The 19,294-nt window shown below is 32.8% G+C and overlaps 2 protein-coding genes across 3 annotated transcripts; both read right to left on the reverse strand.

The window, feature by feature from the left end:
* Positions 1-101: 101 nt before the first annotated feature.
* LOC111312460 (uncharacterized) lies at positions 102-7,097 on the reverse strand. 2 transcript variants are annotated; one of them, XM_022912730.2, is made up of 6 exons: positions 6,506-7,097; positions 6,225-6,417; positions 5,753-5,839; positions 3,201-3,587; positions 1,634-1,793; positions 102-1,438 (listed from the first exon to the last, which is right to left on the reverse strand). In XM_022912730.2, the coding sequence occupies exons 1-6, from the start codon at positions 6,574-6,576 to the stop codon at positions 375-377; spliced, it is 1,962 nt and encodes a 653-aa protein (XP_022768465.2). In that variant the 5' UTR covers positions 6,577-7,097; the 3' UTR covers positions 102-374. The 2 variants fall into 2 exon arrangements, with proteins under 2 accessions (XP_022768465.2, XP_089622358.1); XM_089766232.1 differs by having other exon boundaries at positions 3,201-3,614; positions 6,506-7,088.
* Positions 7,098-13,005: 5,908 nt separating this feature from the next.
* On the reverse strand, positions 13,006-18,573 carry LOC111312461 (NADPH--cytochrome P450 reductase-like). Its single transcript, XM_022912731.2, has 18 exons — positions 18,126-18,573; positions 17,347-17,406; positions 17,171-17,247; positions 17,009-17,066; positions 16,817-16,900; positions 16,653-16,689; positions 16,162-16,231; positions 15,767-15,961; positions 15,580-15,672; positions 15,108-15,333; positions 14,903-14,986; positions 14,641-14,792; positions 14,459-14,555; positions 14,145-14,294; positions 13,992-14,069; positions 13,743-13,865; positions 13,548-13,661; positions 13,006-13,351 (listed from the first exon to the last, which is right to left on the reverse strand). The coding sequence occupies exons 1-18, from the start codon at positions 18,426-18,428 to the stop codon at positions 13,271-13,273; spliced, it is 2,082 nt and encodes a 693-aa protein (XP_022768466.2). The 5' UTR covers positions 18,429-18,573; the 3' UTR covers positions 13,006-13,270.
* Between the last annotated feature and the right edge of the window lie 721 nt (positions 18,574-19,294).

Raw genomic sequence — 19,294 nt, forward strand, 5'->3', positions numbered from 1 at the left:
ATTCTTGCTTCTTGAAGTAAAGCGATTGCTTTTTAAAAACATGCATGCCTTTTTTCTTGTACATATTATCAGTCCAGTAGATAATGATTCAGGCTTCGCAGTTGATAATAGAAAAATAGAAAGAATTGTAAATTGCAAGTGACATAGAAAAGTGTGTACATTATTGTCACGAAAAAAGGTGTAATCAAAGCTACTTTTCGCTGTTCCCTTCTACAAGAACTATAAAAGGAATTACAGTGTTGAATCCAATTTCTTTCTTTTCACAAGGTTCTTTTGCCAGATAAATCTACAATATATTTTCCTAAAATAGATGGATCAAAACCTCAATTAATAGATAGATAGATATATTACTACAGACAAGATACCATGTCTCACTATGTAGCTTGGCCAGTTTCTGCTGTGCTCAAAACCGCCAGATTCATGGTACATCCATCATTTAAAGAGGCTTCAGCCGGTGTCTCAATCATGCTCTGATTCCTCCAACTCTCTTCAGCCGTAGGTTGACTGTCACTTTTTTTATCCAGTGAACAATCAATCTTCTTATCACCGGTATTTTCACTCTCTTCAACCAGGTTTGCTTTGACATCTACTTGATCACCCTCAGACATTAATTTCTCATTAGGATACTCAGCAACAGCCTCAAGATTCTTCAACACATATTCTGGATTTAACACAGCTTCTTTATGTTCTATAACTAGCTCACCTGGTTCATTTTTTGACACACATGCTCCATTTTCTTTCACCTGCTCTTTAGACAAACTGTCTGACACAGAACTCTTGATCACTATTGCTGCCTCCAGCTCTTCCTTTGGAGGACCTTCAGTAGTTGGACTAGATGTAACAGCATTAGACTGCTGAATCGACACATTTAATGATGAGGAAGAAGCAGATGGAGTGTGCTCAACTCTCTGCGCTGCAGATTTTACTGAACCAGGATGCAAGGTAGAAGATGTAACAATAGGAGAAGAGAGTGGTTCAGCAGTTTGGCCAGTACAAACATATTGCACATTAGAACGAACCTCCAAATGGGAAGAGGTTCCACCGGGTATGAGAGGTTTAACTGCAGTGGCATCTAAGATTGAACCTGTAGCGGAAAAAGATTTTGCCAGTGGTTTTTTTGACGTGACCCGAGATTTTAAAGTAGAACTTGATGATCCCCTCGGGGAGGCATTTGTAGTCATGGGACATTGTTGAGACTGATTTGGGACTTGAACTGAAGCAACAGGACCATGCTGAGATGGATTTTGGGCAGGGACAGAAGGAATTGGACCTTTTTGAGGCTGATTATGGGATGAGGCAGAAGTGATAGGACCTTGCTGAGACCGATTTGGGGCTTGGACTGAAGCAGTGGGACCTTGTTGGAACTGGCTTTGGGCTTGAACTGTAGCTTCACCACTAATAGTTGGAAGTGCAGAGTTACTGGATGTGATCTTCAAACCTGGTCCCGTAGCCATGAAGTTAGTCTGTTAGAAAGAGAATAATAGGCCTTCCATTTTCAAAGAAGAAAGCTGGAGGGAAAAAAGAAAGTTCCCATAATTTCATCACTTCGTAAGTTTAGCTTGCTTGTTCGAAAGAATGTTGCCACATCAAATACTTCAAAGAGCTAAAAATAGAATTAGATACAGAAGATTACCAGGGTTATTTGTACAAGCTGCTGTTAAGGTTTTATCTGGCATATCAAGGGCTAAGGACAAAGCGCTTCGAGTTGCCAACTGTGCCTCAGAAAGTTGGTGAATAGTTGAGTTTCCTTCCACATTTAAGTTGCCAAGTCGCTTCTTAATAGTAGTCCACCTCTGCAAATATAAGAACAAACTTGCCACAATTAGCTGCAGAAAAAGCAGAGAAAAAACCACTCTGGTGGGGAGCCTTCATTTGCATGACACAACTTATAGCCATCCAATCAAGATTCACAGAATTGATCAAAAAAAAAAAATGAATGCACACTTGAAAAAAATTCCGTTGCCGGGATTTGAACCCGGGAAAAACTGGGCAAAACCCAGACATCATCACCGGACTAGATGACAACGGATTGTTATTCTAAAGCAGCAACTAGATGATGTAAAAGGGGAAACAAAAGAAGAAGCTAACTGTTTGTTATATACAAACACAAACACCAAAAATAAAACCAGTGCTGTCAATTTTCACCAGTGTTCAGAATATGTTTTCAATTCCATATTCACTTAAAGAAAGGAAAAAAAAAAAAGGATCACACACGTGCAAGCATGCACATATATATAATATAAGAAGATCCAAAAGCATCATACAGAACTTAAGAAAGAAGAAAAATCATACAGTACAGAAAATGAGAGCAATTATGGCTCTGTTTGGTTTGAGAAAATGTTTTTTATTTTTATTTTCTAGAAAATAGTTTTTATTTTGTATTTTTTGTTTTCTCAAAAATGTATTTGGCAAAAAAAAATAAAAATTATATTCCAAAAATGCAAAAATAAGGAAATAAATAAATATTCAATGATATTACTACTAATGACATTTAATTATAAATATTATACATATTTATTAATTAATGACATTAAAAAGTGTTTAAATATGATAACTTTCAAAACACAAGGAAAAAAATAATGTACATCCCTTGTTTTCACAATTGAAAACATCTTTTTTTTATTTTCATATTTCAACCCATTTTAATTTTTGTTTCCTAAATATTTGTTTTCATTTTCAATTACCAAATACGTTTTCACTCATGTTTTTCATTTTCCAAGAAAATGAAAACAGAAAATGACTTTATTTTTTGAAACCAAAAACTACCTAAGTTTTTTCTACCACATTATCGGTACATAGCATATCTAGGTGAAGCAAACAACTAGATCTCCCAGGCAGGATACAGCTGGTGGCTGTTGTCAACCAAAACATACCTTTTGCATCCTAAGCAGATTCAATTTAACATAGAAACACAGAATTACTTCAGTGAATCTATTAACTTTCTCATTTAATAGACATTTCATTTGAAGTCTATTAATTCCTAGCTCCTCAAGCAACACATACAAAACATGACTTATAATAATTTTATAACTTCAGTGAATCTACAAACTTTCAGCCGTACACAAAAAGACTGGTGCATTGGCTTCTATATAATGCACAAATAGCAGGATCCGCATGATACTAAAGGAAACACACACACACACACACACACACATATATATATATAAACAAGTCAGTTTAGGTAATACTTAGAAGACAACCTGAGCCAGCTGTGAAGCACTCCTTTCCCCCTTGAAGTTTCCTCGCAAGATGTTTGCCCAATTCCCAACACCACATTTCTGCACAGCAGCAATAAGTTCCATATCCTCTGCTTCTGACCAAGGTTTTCTTTTCCTTCGAGCAGGCGGTTTTGCACCAGCTGATCCATTTCCTTCCAATGTTTCAACCGATGTAACTGCAGGCAGAATCTTTTTCTGAACAGAAACTGGAACAGTTATGTTCATCCCTTGCATTGAGCAAGTGGGCTGTGAGTTTTCTGAAGACACTCTAAATGACCGCTCATTAGGTATATTTATTGTTAATGGTGCCTCTACCGTTGAGTTGCTTGCAAGACTTGAGTCATTTGGTAAACCAGAAGCAATCAGTACCTGACAAGAACCATCTAAGCTGACTGGCTAGGAAAAAAGTGAACAATAAGATAAAACAGTTTTGAAACTCGAAGAAGAGCAGGTAGTCAGACAGCCAAAACTATTATCAGTTTGATTTCCATGAGGTTATATTTATCTGTTTGATTGAGATTACAGGTTAGCCATTAACCAGATTAGGTGAAAATTTGTCTTCTACTTGTAACACTCCAAATGACCCACACAGTTTAAAATATTCGCATGCGTCTTGTTCATTAACATCTCGGATATATTCCGCCATAGTTAGGGCAGTCAACCCAACTCTCATACAAGCTCTTGGCGGTTCATTCATCTGACCGTAGACTAAAGCCACTTTTGCTTCCGTAAGATTTTGTTCATTAATTACTCCAGATTCTTTCATTTCCTTCACGAGTACGTTCACTTACTCCGTCGAATACGGATACAATCCCATGAGTTTTGGTAATGTTGTTGATCAATTCCATAATGAGTACTCTTTTACCTGCCCCAGCTCCCCCAAATAGTATGATTTTTCCTCCACAATGATAAGGAGCTAAAAGATTGACTACTTTAATTCTTGTTTCAAAAATTGATAATGTTGTATCTAATTGTATGAAAGCAGACGCAGGTTATAGTCTTAATATTTTTGTTACTCTTGGTAGTGGTGTCGACCCAGGACTTAATATCGGCCTTATTTCTAAGACAAAATGAAGAATTCTCCTTTTAAGAAATTTTCAACGCAAAAATCTCCCCGTTGCATGTAGAATATCGTCTTCTCCCATATAATTATGGATAGGAATATCCCCAGTGTATCAAAAAAATTTCATTTATCCATGTTCTAATTATAAGAAATCTCTTCCCTCTTATTTTCTTGCAATGGTGATCCATAAGTATACAAGTCCCTCTTATCTTGATAATTAATAGATTTATATGATAAAAAATCATATCTATAATGTTTTTTAAAATTGTATTTTTTACATTTTTGTTCTTTATTCCACTTTTGTTCTTGATTCAGTTTATATTCTTGATAATAAAAAAAGGATACTCATTTTTTTGTTTGTAACCATTTGGTAACATGGCCGAGCAATCAGGCGGAGGACTGCAAATCCCTTATTCCCCAGTTCAAATCTGGGTGTCGCCTAATCAACAAAAAACTTGAAATCCTGTATTCTGTTTTGCTGATATAACTTAACCAATTTTCTCCAGCAAAAACAAGTGTAAGAAGAGGACTCTTGATACTTTCTTGATTATAAACTTTTGGAGGTTTTGTTTTCTAAAGTGTTGTAAATCCTTACATCTAGGATTCAAGGAAAAACCATAATAGCAGATGGGAATCAGTAAATTTTGATATGGTAGCCCCTCCCATACTAATAGAGGGGCTACCAGCGGAGTCTTAAATTAGATTGGATAACTGAAGTGTCTAAATAACTAATGAATGGTTGTACAAGGGTTGGAAAACACTTTGTATACACACTAATGAAAGTCTCTGAGTGTTCAAGTATCCAATCAATATTACATTGGATGGATACTTGGTTTTTATTTAATAAAGGACACCAAAAGAACGAATAAGTCTTATTATTGCTACATGTGAGTAACATTCTTTTGATACTTCCGAAAGTGTTACTGCATATTTGCTTGAATTTAATGGTTCTCAATTTTACTAGAAATCATATAAGAACTTGTTATAAGTGAATTTATTGAAGTGTTTCATCAATGGTGGTGTGTTAGAATTCTCTTTTCTTTTTGACTCCACACCGGTAATTCCTTCATATTTGTTTCATATTCATAGAGATAAGGGACATAATACAAGTAGATATAGTAAGTCTTGCTTGGGCTGCTTTAATGGTAGCCTTTACATTTTCCCTTTCACTCGTAGTATGGGTTCTTCTACTTGTAACACTTCATATGACCCACATAGTCTAAAATATTTTCATACTTTTTAATATTCCAACCATTGGAATATTCAGAACCCAATTATGTAACTGGCAAGAGATACTACCAACCATGCCACAAATGGATTTGGTGCTAACTTTGTCGCTTGTTACTTATATATTCAACGCTACCATTACCTTTTTCCATCCTAAAGAGGTTAAATGATCATCAACCACAAATGATAGAAGATGTAAAACCCTTATTTTCTTTTTTATGGCAATCACATATATTTTACTTACCTTCACACATGCTGCAGCCTCTGCTGAAGCTTCACTACTAACAGAAGGGCAAGGTTCCAATTCATATTCTAAGTCACTGTCGTCATCCTGCAAAATAAAACGTAAAAACGAATGAGACTAGAGCAACAACTACCAAGAACACATCTCCTTCAACCAAAAGGACTTATTTGTAAAATAACCACGACTATAGCCCTTTGATCGGTGGACCAAATATGATCAAAAGTCCAAATTCCAAAGCCGAAGCAATACTGTAGCACATTGGCAGGCTATAAGTTAATATCTGGAAACATATATACCCTCAATTAACGAAAAGCAACCCAATATACAGAACAGATTGACATCATATTGAAATATTATGTAAGGGTGTATTTTCTTTTGACAGCAATTCCCACAAAACATTTCAGCATACCCTTAGCATTGCCAAAAGATAGAAACATATATATCAAAGGAAAACAAAAACTATAAAACCGACCAAGGGTTCAGCCCCATCTTCCAACTTTTCAAGCAACGCGTCGCGGTAGGCCAACTGGCGCCATAACATCTGGTACTCTCTCGCATTGGAAATCCCAGTAGAAGTCTTCTTCACTAAAGCATTCCAATTCAGCTTCACACCAGGAAATTGTGCCACTTCTTGCAACAGTGTCAAAATAGTAGTTGCTGTATACCTGCCCAAACCACAAGAAAATAAAAAAAATAAAAAAACAAAGTAAAGATAAAACTAATGAAAATAAAAAGGAAAAAAAGGGGACGGACCTTTGTAAAAGAGTAGAGATATCTTCCTCACTGATTGAACCCTTTATCTGTTTATTGGTTTTGTCAATCATATTTGTTGATTGCTGGAAAATTGCATGTTACGGATGGCGAAATTAGTGGAAAAAGAAGTTGTATTGGGGGTTTTGGAATCGGTCACAACCCTAGATAAGGGTTTAAGATAAGAGAGAAAGGGAAAGCTAAAACCCTTTCAATGGAGAGAGAAACGGAAAGAGAGAGGGAAAAGTTGAAGGAGGAGAGGAGAGGAGAAGCGTGTATAGTAGTGATTGAGGGAAGGGGACCGTTAAAGAGCGTGGTCAGCACGCGCCTGACAAGGTTCTTGGGGAGAAAGAAACGGAATGTCTCCGTAAAAGGGATTTATTTTTATTGTATTTCTTTTTTTGTTGACAAAAAATTAAGAGCGACGATGATTAGTGGGATGTGAGAGGACTAGAGGAGCCCTTGAGGGACGGAAGAAAATTCGGGAGGACGGAGCGTTCTTTGACGATAATGCCCTTCCTTTCTTCTTATAATTGCGTTTTACTGTGTTGCTAATTTTGGAATTTGAATATTCAAAAGGAAATCTAGGTTGTATAATTTTCCATCAATCGATAGGTCAAGTCTATATAATCTTTGAGAAAATCTGGGTCTTTTTCACGTAAAAGCATCAACTCCGTTGCTCCAAAATCTTTTGACAAACTCTAAAATATGACAAAATAAAAAATGTTTTAAATGAGAGATTTTTCTTTTTATGTAGTTATAGTAAACTGAAACCATTGATTATGGTAATCGGCCGCCACCTTTTTGTCCGTGAAAAGATCGCAATTCGCACATTGATGCGATTTATCGTTTTATTATTTAATATATATTATAATAATAAAAATATATATTTTAAAAGGTAAAATAAATATGTTTGACATAACTATTATAAATTTATATTTGTAATACCAAATTGTTTATAAACATCTCAAATATAAAATTGTTGAAAAATTGTCAATAGCGTATAATCAATGTTTCATTTAATAATAAAAATCTATAAACTTGATTTTGTGGTGGGTTTATATTATTCAACATGCAATGATTGAAAAAGGTTATATTTAATTAATATTTAGTTGTATCCATGTATTAAATCTATGATTGAGTAAATTTATTTAATCAAATTATATAAATTATATGTTGATCATATTTTTCTTGTGTTGTTCTTCGATGGCAATCTTTTTTTTTTTTGTGTGTGTTTAAAAAAGTATAAAATAATATATTATTATTTTTTAGAATATGTTTTTAAAATATTTTAACAACTAACAAATAATTGGTTTAATCGGTTAAAGTTCGTATTTTTCGATGAAGAGATCTTAGGTTCAAGTTTTATCGGTAGTCACTTGTTAAGGTCATCTTGAATGCAAGACCTGCAGCCACCTGTTTTAAGCTGTCAAGTACGATACATCTTATTCTGACCTAAAAGATTGAATAACTTATTTACTTTCGATTTTTTTTAAAAAAAAAAAATATGTTTCTAACATAACATTTATTCAATAACAACATATTTTGTTCTTGATTTTTCAGTTGGTGATTCTTATCGAACAAATAAGTTGAGGAATGTAAGAGGCATTGAGTAGACAAAAATGTAAAAGATACTAAAAGTTCAATCGGTTAAGGCTTGTCCTCTTCGATAAAGAGATTTTAGGTTCAAGTTCTGTCGGTGATCATTTGTTAAAGTCATCTCGAATGCATGACTTGCAGTCACCTGTCTTAAGCTATCAAATACGACATATCTTATTCTGACCTATAAAACTAAACAACTTATTTACTTCGAATTTTTTTAAATAATAAAAAAAAATATGTTTCTAATAGAACATTTATTCAACAACATGATATTTTATTTTTCGTTTTCAATAGGTGATTTTTATCGAAACAAATAAGTTTAGGGATGTAAGAAGTATTGAGTAGATAGAAATGTAAGAGATACTCAAATTTACATCATTAAATAGAGAGAAATGTAAGAGTCATTTAAAAATAAGTAATGGAATTGTGGGTTTAAGATTTCTCAAACAGATTTATATCGTGAAAGACCAAAGTTCAAGCCATGATTTTGCATAATTGTCTATTTTTTGTATTTTGACTACAACAAAGGTCATTTTAGCCATTGAAATGCTAAGCAAATCTCTATTTTAATCCATGATATCTTAGCCCAAGTGTCACATCAGGACATTGAAACTTGAAAAACAACAATTTTCTTAAATAAATATTTCCAATATGAAATAGTAGTCTACAAACCAAAAATATTTATGAGAAAAATATTATGCAAAAAAATAAAAAACATTAAGCAAAGATAAAAGTGACAGTTCTAATATCAGCGCATAATAAGCATAAAACTTGAAAACTATTCTATAAAACAATGCATAATAATCTATCCATTCCAAAATTGCAACTTTCTTTTTTCAACAGAGTTACGTGATTTTGGATCCAAATATAAAGAAAATTTGAACCTTTAATTGTCCAAGTGGTGTTATTTTAAATATAATAAATATTTAATTTTTGATAATCTTATATTTAGATTGAATCATTCTACTTATTGTTAATTGGTATTAGAGTTAGGATTTTTTTTATTACTTTTTCTAAATATATCACGTGATATATTTATTCCATTTTTGTTTGCACGTTATAGGGGTTTGTTAAAATAGTGTTATTTTGCATCTAATAAATATTTAATTTCTTATAATCATATATTTAGGTTGAATACTTCAATTTATTACCAATTGATTTTAAGTTAGATACTTAATATTAATCAATACAAAATCTAGCAAAATTGACAATAGAACACTATTTTAACACATTTCAAATATCTAGTAGATTTTAAAAATGAAAAATTCACATACAGAAATAAAAAGAAAATCATATTTTTTCACTATTAAAAAAGTCAAATGAATCTCAGTTAAGTTATAAACTAATCTACAATCCCAAATAACATTTCCTTGCTTATTTCATATTCAAAAATAAAATAAAATAAAATAAAATAAAAAAAACAAAGTCAGTAATAAGTTATTGTGATTTATTTCACATTTTTTTTATTAAAATCTTTCCTATTAAACCAAAACTATAATGCAATGATAATAAAATAAAATTCTAGTTTTTATAATTGGGAAAGGAAAAAGAAATGTGCTTGCATTGAAAAAGAAATTGCAAATAACTTAAATGAAAAATGGGTAGTCAAATAATCATTAAACAAATTTTAAATTTGGTGCTTTTTTTTAAGAATGTGGCTTTTTTTTTTTTTTTTTAATTCAAGTGGATTCTTCAAATTAGGAAAAGATTGGTCTATTTTTAAATTTCAACAAAATGGGAGAAAGTTTTTTTTTTTCAAAAGCAAGTGCAAGAAACAGAAAGGAATTTGAGAAAATAAAGAGATAAAGAGTTATAACTTGTAATTTGACAACCAATATCCACTTAAGAGATTACTTATATGGATAAATGTACCCATAAAACTTTCAAAAAAACCTAAAATGTCGAAAGACTTAAATCTAATAAAGCAAACATAATAAATTTTTAAAAGAAATCTAATTAAAAAATTACTGATAATTAAAATCGATAGGAGAAATGAATGAGTTTTTCTAAGAAAAATATTTATGGAAATACAATATGCAAAAAAACATATTCAAATTAAAATCCCAATATTATTTTTAAGCTTGAAATACCCATGGATTTAACAATTTCCCAATGACCATGTTTTTAGATGAGTTGTCTATGGTTCAAGGGATAAGGGAACCAAAATAAAATGATAAAATGTTTCAATTGAAAGTAATATACCTTTAATGAAATATTCTCCATGGAAAGGCTACTAAAGAAAAAGATAAAATGAATATATGTCAACTTAATGGTTTTACATGGTAGGTGAAGGCTGCATATGTGTCAGTTTATAAGTTACAACTCAAGCCAACAAAAAATGAAAATATATATAGAGTAAATAGCATTTGTAGTCCTTAAATTTTGGGTTAAATTTTATTTTGGTCCTTAAACTTTAAAAGTTATAATCAAATCATCAATTGTCCAAATGTACACCAATGCAATTTTTTCGTTTGTTGGATCGTCTAAATTAACAAAAAATCTTACTTGGCATGACACATAATCTTAAAAAAATTTGATACGTGGAATTTTAAAGTTGTGTAATTAAAAAACGTGGAATTAAAAACAAAAGAATTCCTAAATCATAACATAACACAATTAAGGATAAACTATTAAACTAACTCAACAATGATTTGATTCTTATTAATTAGTTGAATACATGTAAACTAACTCAATGCATTTCTTAATTCATGAAAAAATTTAGCACAAATTCGTATCAATCCATTATTCATATATACAATTACTAATAAAAAAAATTGTAAATTAAGATAACCTCAAATTATTCACAAGATTCAATTTTTTTAACAGAAAAACAAAGATAAATTAGTCAAGTTTCCTATAATCATATATAGCAAAAAACTCCATTTTTATGGGTAATAAGAAGAGCCTATAAAATTTCAACACAAGACACCATAAAATAGGAACCGAAAGGCTACTTTTGCCATCTTGATTATCAACCAATGCCATTAAACCATCACCGAGATATGAAATAGATAAAAATGATTCATCAATTTATTTTCTCTCAATTTCCTCTTGTAATATTCTTCTTAATTTTAAATGAAACAAAGGAAAATATGGAAGAGCAAAGAAAAAGATGGAGGAGATAGATTGCCAGAATCTTGATTGGAGAAAGGTTGGATATGATTAACCTTAACAATGTCGAATCTGATCACTTGCATTTCATCTGACAAAGGTAGATCAACTTTGAACTCCAGCTTCCGATGTAGGTGGTGGAAGTGACAAATGCTACCCTATTTCGCCATTTAAGTGGTTGGTCATCTATTGGCTGTTGGAATAAAAAGGGAGTAAAAAGAAGAAAGGGAGAACAAAGTAAAAAAAATAAAATCAAGTTATATTAGAGTATTGATTTAGGGTTTCTTTTATTTTTAATTTTTAATTTTTTAATTACATATATTTAAGTTAACTTTAAAATTTAACGTATTTAAAATTTAAAGGATACCTTATATGCTACATGAAATTTTATATTAATTTAGATGATCCAACAGATAAAATGATTACATTGATCTTTAAATTGAGAATTCGATTAAAATTTTTTAAAATTTAAAGACCAAAATAAAATTTGATCTAAAATTTAAGAAATATGCTATTTACTCATATATATGTATATTAGATATTTTGGGTAAATTTTAGTGCTTGAATCGAAGAACTAGAGTCGTTAATCTTCTCTTTCGTATAAGAAATTTTAGTGCATTATTTAATAAAATTCTTTGAAGGCAAGGAAAAAAAAAGCTAATTGAAGCCTAGTTGTTCCAGAATTAACTGCTATTTTAAGTATATTTTTAAAAAACTTTTATTTTAAATTACACAATTATTATGCTCCATTAATCTTCTCTTTCTTACAAATTAATAAAAAAATTTTAAATTTTATTATAATTAATTCATACAACTATTTTTAAAAAATAACATTTAATATATTTTAAATTCAAAATTTAACACCACCAATTCTTTTTGTTATTTTCAAACTTAAGTTTACTTTATAAAATAAAAACAAAAAGAAAACAAATACTTTGTTCAACTCCACAAGATAAAATAAAATAAATAAAGTAGTGCATGTATTTAAAAATAAAAATGATAATAATAATGAGAGAATGAATTGGACAACTTGACCATTTTCCAAGACATGATTCCTTGTAAAAACTGAAAAAAATTAAGGATGAAATTCCTTTCCCAAAGTCTTTACGTTTTTTTTTTTTTTTTTGGTTGTTTTCACTTCAGAGGGTAGAATCTAACAACCACAAGAGCTAATACGAACAAGAAAAATAAAAGAGCGAGACAAAAATATGTGTACAAATTAGTTAAGTCCAAAACAAAATAAATGTGGGAATCTGTGCGATGTCATGAAACACCAACCACTCATTCATCTCTTTAAAAAAAAAAAAAAACCCATTTGACTTTCATAGGCCCTGAATCCGACAAAGCATCGCTGGCCTTAACACAGTTACCAAAAAGATGCTCACATGTTCTATTGAATAGACATCAAACAACTGCTGGTGTTCATTTTAGATTTCCTTTTGGACAAAAATGTTTTGAGAAAAATATAGTTTTCCAAGTAGAAACCATGACCTGACACAATAGTTGTTCACAAACTATGGAAAATAACATTTTCTATTTTTCTCATTTAATTCCTCCTTTTTTATTCACAATCCAAACAAGGCCTTAGTTTTTCTAGTTTAAGAGACAATACTTGAATGATGACCATCTCATAAAATAGCCAAACATCCAGTTTTATTTTTTTCACTACAAACACTAGAACGATGACCATCCCGAATAACCTGAAAACAGCTTTGACTATGTTTTGACATCCTTGTAACTAGCTATTATACTGTTCCCTTGTTGAATTTTGAATGGAGACGGGGGAAGTCTAAAAGCAAATGATCCTTCTATATTCAGTGTATTATTTGAGATTAGAAAAGAAGAAAGAGAAAGGTGGATTAACATCTAGCAGATGGCTCCTATCACAAGATGAAACCAGTTTATGTTTCCGCTACTACAGCATCCAACCGGCTGTTTTTATCCCGGATGGGCAGAGATGAACCAGGGAAAGAAGATAGAACTAGAAAATAAATCCACCACCACATTGGGCATGGATGTTTTAATGAACTAAAGAGAAAATAAAAATGGCCACCATCACCAGACATCTCTAAGATATCGTCCTTCCATCTGGAGTTTCTTCACCATAGACTCTGCCTTTGATGAATCCACGCTTTCCTGAAATTTATAGACAAGTTTTGAGATTAATGTTACAAGAAGTGCCTATTGAATAAAGGACACCAAATTTTATAATAAGAAAGGCTAGCTCCCAGGATGTGTTGATGGTGAAACTATTATCATTACAAGCATACCTGAAGAACTTTATATTAAGTTTATCCGCACAGAGAAAGAAGAAAATAGAAAGAGTCAATACCTGCTCCTGAACAATAGTGTGCAAGGTGCGATGAACATCTCTTGCCATACCCTTCGCATCACCACATACATAAAGATATCCTCCCTTAGAGATTAGGCTCCAAAAATATGCTGCCTGTAAACCGAAAGGAACAGGTGTTATAATGCACCACTTTTATTTCGTTAACTCCAAATTCTGTTGCTTCCTACAACTTACTTTATCCATCATCTTATGTTGCACATACTCCTTTTGTGGCCCCTCTCGTGAGAATGCAACGATGAGCTCAGACAGAGCACCTTGTTCCACAAAGTTATTGAGCTCATCCTCATAAATGAAATCCTACAAAAGTTGCCAAAATGGTAAATAAATAAATCTTACAAATGAATACCAACATTGGCTGCCAATTACAATGAGCATGCTAATAACGTTGCTAAAAGATTATTAGTATCAGAATCGGATCCTAACCATTCGCCTATTCCTACATCCAAAAAAGAGTAGAGATGGACCAAGTTCAGCACCATCTTCTCTAAGAACCATTCTTTCCTGCAAATAGCAATTAGTTTAAGTTATTTTCTTCCTTTTGCAAAATAAAAGAAAATGTAGACCAGAGTAATCAACCTGTAGAAAACCTCTGAAAGGTGCCAATCCAGTCCCAGGTCCAACCATTATAACTGGAACTGAAGGATCTGCTGGTAGCTTAAAATTAGATTGCCTGATAAAAATAGGAGCCCAGCTACAATCATTGCTTTTCTCCAGAGGAACTGCATTCTGAATTTTTTTAATACAGTTACATGTCAGATGTCACTAAAGCCTAAGTAATGTCTAGCAGGTAGCAGATATCAGCAAGCTTTGCAAAAAAAAAAAAAAAAAAAAAACCAATAAGAATGAAGCATAAAAATGGGAAAACAAACAGAATAAATTTCAATCGCTACCTTCATCCAGGTTGAACACACACCCTTGTGAATTCTGCCAGTTGAAGTTGGACCATAAACTAATGCACAGGTTACATGAACTCTATGGGGTACAAACCTGCTCAAAGTAATCAACCTTCTCATAAATCTTAAGTATAAGTAATACTGCATATTGATAATATAGATAGGATAATTTCAATCACCTTGGGGAGGATGAGATAGAATAATAACGAGGTTGTAAACGAGGGGCTACAGCAGCAAAAAATACACCAAGGGGAGGTTTTGCTGATGGGAACTCAGCCATAACCTCGAGAAGACTTCTCTGACTTCCAACAACCCATTGTGAGTACTCATCCTGAGCAAAAGGAAGAAGAGCACATAATCAATAAGAAACATAAGAAACAAGAGTAACATGATCAGACAAAAAGGGAGAAAAACAAAAGCAGCACTAAGTATCTTGTCAACCTTCCCCTGCGGTGATGATAAGAACTTAAGTCTTTCTGCTTCACTGGGTTCAGTGGCATGAGCAGCCAAGGCAATCAAAGAAGCCTGACAACAAAAAAAAGATGGATACAAAGAAACCAGTTATTTAAGCAACAAAAGAGACTAGAAGATAAGGCAGAAATCAGCTGGAAAATTTTTTTCCCTTCCGGGAGGAAGGTTGTTTTACCTTCCGTGGAGGGTTTAAGAGATCTGCATATCGTGCCAATGCCGATCGAAGTGTACAGGGACCAGCAAAAGGAGGTGGCAATGAGCTTCCAAGGGATGTACCATCCTCGTTGTCGGTGTGTATAGAAAACAGCAAATTCAGAGGTTGACCCAATAATCTTGAAGCTTCCTCGACAGTCTCAATGCAATTATCAGCATAAACACCAACATGATCTCCAGTTTCATATCTGGGACAGTTGAACTTATTAATTGCAGGAGTATAAGGTTATAAATCATAAGGCAATGTTATCTATCCTTGTAAAACCAAATCCATGGGGTCAAAAGCACTTAAACGCAGCAAAATATTACTATTACTTTCACTGATATTGATTCACAGAAAATCAATTTTAAATTTATAGTAACAACCATTACAAAGCTGTGAACTTACATGATACCAGTTTATGGTAACAAACATTACAAAGCTGTGAACTTACATGATACCAGTCCCTGATATGTCAAACTCCAGATGTATGCAAGAGCGGTCAGATTCAGGCTTGTGGAGCTCTCTCTGAACAGCAACATTAACTCTGTGTGCCAATCATGTAACAGTGATCTCAGAAAGGATAACAAAAGCAGGGGGGAGGGGTTGAGAAAACCAACGCAATGCACATCCCTTATTACCTGCATGGATGTTGGATGTCACATGAAGCATTCCCATTTGCCCTATTTGAGTAATTATCCTCGATGTGCATCACAGCAGGATCATGAATCACTACTCTATATTCAGGAATAGCAGCTGTATATGGGGTAGAGGCAGTATTTTCATCATCTTCATCTCTAAGCAGTTGATCTAACTCTGGCCATAGCAATTCTCTCCTAAGGGAGGAACAAAAAATTAAAAAAGCAAAAAAAATTACAGCAAAGCTAAAAGAGCACAAGATTGAAGTCCTGTCCCAAGAAAAGTTCCATTGTCACCAAGTTAAGATGATGCTTCAGCTTCAACAAAAAAATGCAACAGAATCACTGAGAGAGACAGTAAGAAAGCTACAGAGAATTACTGAAAGAGTTTAACATACCATGCAGTAAAATCATCTTCAATACATTGGTCATCATCACCAAGACCCACATCAATAAGGCGTTTCGCACCTTTTTGCACAAGAAAAAGTCATAAAATTAGTAACAAATGAATATCATCATTCCCTCCAATTTCTCAACACTAAAGTATAGATGCAAATAATAGCAGGAGACATGCAATCTATTAGTTTCCTTGTAACAGAAGGATGATAGCACAATAGTGAAATCTATTTTTCTAACTATTATTTTTAAGACAATTCTTAAAAGATGTCCAGAGAGCCCGTAGGGAATATGCTTATATATATTTATTTTCCTAAGCAGGAATATGCTGCTTATATGTATGGTACCCAAGGAACCTTGAGTATTAATTTTCATCCTGAATTTCACAATTCCCACCTGACATTGATACTTTGACTCCGCATCAATAGTAAGAAGAATGCCATCAATTAGATCTGAAGGGTGGAATCTAAAAATAAGTAAAATAGGAAAATACCTTGTTCAGAAAGTTGCTCATCAAGCACCTTTGCTATCTATTTCCAAAAATATATGATCAAATCAGTTTACACAATTCCAAAGGAGAAAAACAAGCAAGCAAAATTGTGTAATCTCAAGTGCTTTATTCAGTGGGTGGGTCATGTGTCTCTGTTTCAATGTTACCTTATTAAAATGTTCATATTGACGGTTACCCAAGCCAAAAACACCATATATGAGTTGTTGAAGCCAGGGCTCCCTTTCATTTCCCTAAAGTAGAATAATAAAATGTAACAATGAGTGTCAATTAACAAATATGGCGAGTGCTGGCATAATACAAAGTCTAAATTTGAATGTTCTTTTTAGATAGCCACCAACCTCAGTAAACCATTTGTAAAATCTAGCAGCATTATCAGTTGGCTCGCCGTCTCCATAACTACAATTTCATGCTCAACTATATTAAATACCTCATACTTTATATAACGCCAAAACAAATACACAACCAAGAATAGTGCCAATTGAAGTGAGAATCAATCTTACGTGGCCACCATGAAAAAAGCCAAAGTCTCCTTTTTGAGCTTCTCTTCATATTGTTCATCATCCACAGCATAATCATCCTAACATAAAACATACACAATTTGATGAATGTAATTGTAAATACTAGAAAAAATTCTCAAGTAAGAAAACAAAGCAACAGAGTAATTCCCTATACATACCAGGTCAACAACTTTGACAGCTGCTTTCTCATATCTTGCCTTAATCTCTTCAGCTAAAGCCTACATTAGGGAATTCTCACATCAAAACATGAACATTTAAATAAAAACAGACATCTCTTCCGATCATGCAGTGCCACATGCCAAGAACACATCAATTTCGGCCCAGTGTAATGGCAAGTAACAAAAGAAAAATAACTCCCCATGTAGCTAAATTAGCCGCTATAGGCGACAAAACAATTAAAAACAAAGATTTACTACCAACAACCATTGACGCCACGTTTCTATCTATAGTCATGTCCAGATTTATTTGAGCTCTGAGTGCCGAAAGCTAACTACATAAAAACTTAGCAAATCAATGCTGCAGCTAAATAGCTACCGAATAAAAAATTTATTACAACTAAGCCTACAGATAAATTGCTGAAATCTTGGAAGGTGTATGAAATGTACATTAAACTTCAAATATAGCCTTTAACCCTAAATTTCTTCATAAAATTAACTATAAAAAAATCACTCCCTTCATCTCTTTGCAACTTCTTAATCTTGACTTGTATCATGTAATTAATTATACCCTAACCCAATTTCCCACAACAAATCAGTGATTAAAAGAAAAAGCTTGATTAGCAGTACTGACATCAATTTTCTTCCTGTTTTCCATAAGCAAAAAGGTTTAGTTCGCTCAATTAGTCAACAGTCAAAGTCCTACATTTTCAACATAACAATCAAATCATCATACTCAGCAATCAAAATCAAGACTTTAAAGTTTCTTTTTTTTTTTCTACCTTAGCAAATCCCTCAGCGGTTCCAGTCTGGGTGCCGTAAAAAATGGTAACTTTAGCTTTACCGGCAGCGATAACGGCGTCATCATCTTCATCACCCTTGAGTGAAACAGGCTTAGGAGCAACCAACGGCTTGACATCACGGCTCCGATCAGAAGCCGAATTTTTCCAGAGAAAAACCAAGAGCCCCAGAATCACCGCCAACAACGTCGTTGCGATCACTATCATAGAATCCGATACAGAACCCCCTAACGATACTCCCAATACCGATTCAACAAAACTCACCAAATCCGAGTTCGAACTCATCTCTAACCCCAAAAAATAACGAAAACCAACAAATAAAGCAAATAAAAATGAAAATTCAAGTGAAACAAAAACCTAGAAGATTTGGGGTTTGATCAGAGCAAGAGAGGGTGGAGTTGAAAGAGTGTTTGTTTTGGCAGAGGGACCCAAAGAAAGAAAGGCTTGACCAGAAATTTTAAAGTGAAAACAAAAGAGGGGTCCGTCCGGGTTTTACTTTTTTTTTTTTTTTCTTACTTTTACAGATGCGCTTTTAATTGCAATGATGGGAAAAACTTTGGGGAGTGTTTTCACTTTTCCGTTTTCCGTGTTCGAATTCATTACAGCAATCGTTGACGAAGCCGATATGAAAGAACACAAAATAGAAGGTTGTCTTTTTCTCCCTTTTTTTTTTTTTTTTTTTTTCACTTTTTTTGCTAGAGAAATTTTTTTCATTTTTACAGTCCTCCGTTTACTGCAGTGCAAAGAATAAAAAAGTGAAAATTGAAAAGTGATTAGGCTTTTTTATTTTTAGTTCATTTTATATTTTATATATTTTACTTTTTATTATACAAAATAAAAAAATAAAAAATACCAGTAATTTTTTTTTTTATTAAGAACCTTGAATTGACTTTCTACCATTTTAATGATGTAAGACAATTTTTCTTTTAGAAATCAAAATCATAGCCAATGAATGATTATGTCTCAAATAATAATCATCTATTAATTTGATTGTTTATCAATTTTTTATGCCAGCTTGTTTTATTATTCTAACAACAAGAATTCAGAATATGTGTTTGAAGTAATTTGATCTCTAAGATAAATATTTTGATATTCAAACACGCAATATATATATATATATATATGGTGGCTTGCATCAAATGGGTTGACAT

This window comes from Durio zibethinus, chromosome 1 (genome assembly GCF_047325235.1).
Source record: "Durio zibethinus cultivar Kanyao isolate XHJ-2024 chromosome 1, ASM4732523v1, whole genome shotgun sequence".
NCBI classification, from domain to species: Eukaryota; Viridiplantae; Streptophyta; class Magnoliopsida; order Malvales; family Malvaceae; genus Durio; species Durio zibethinus.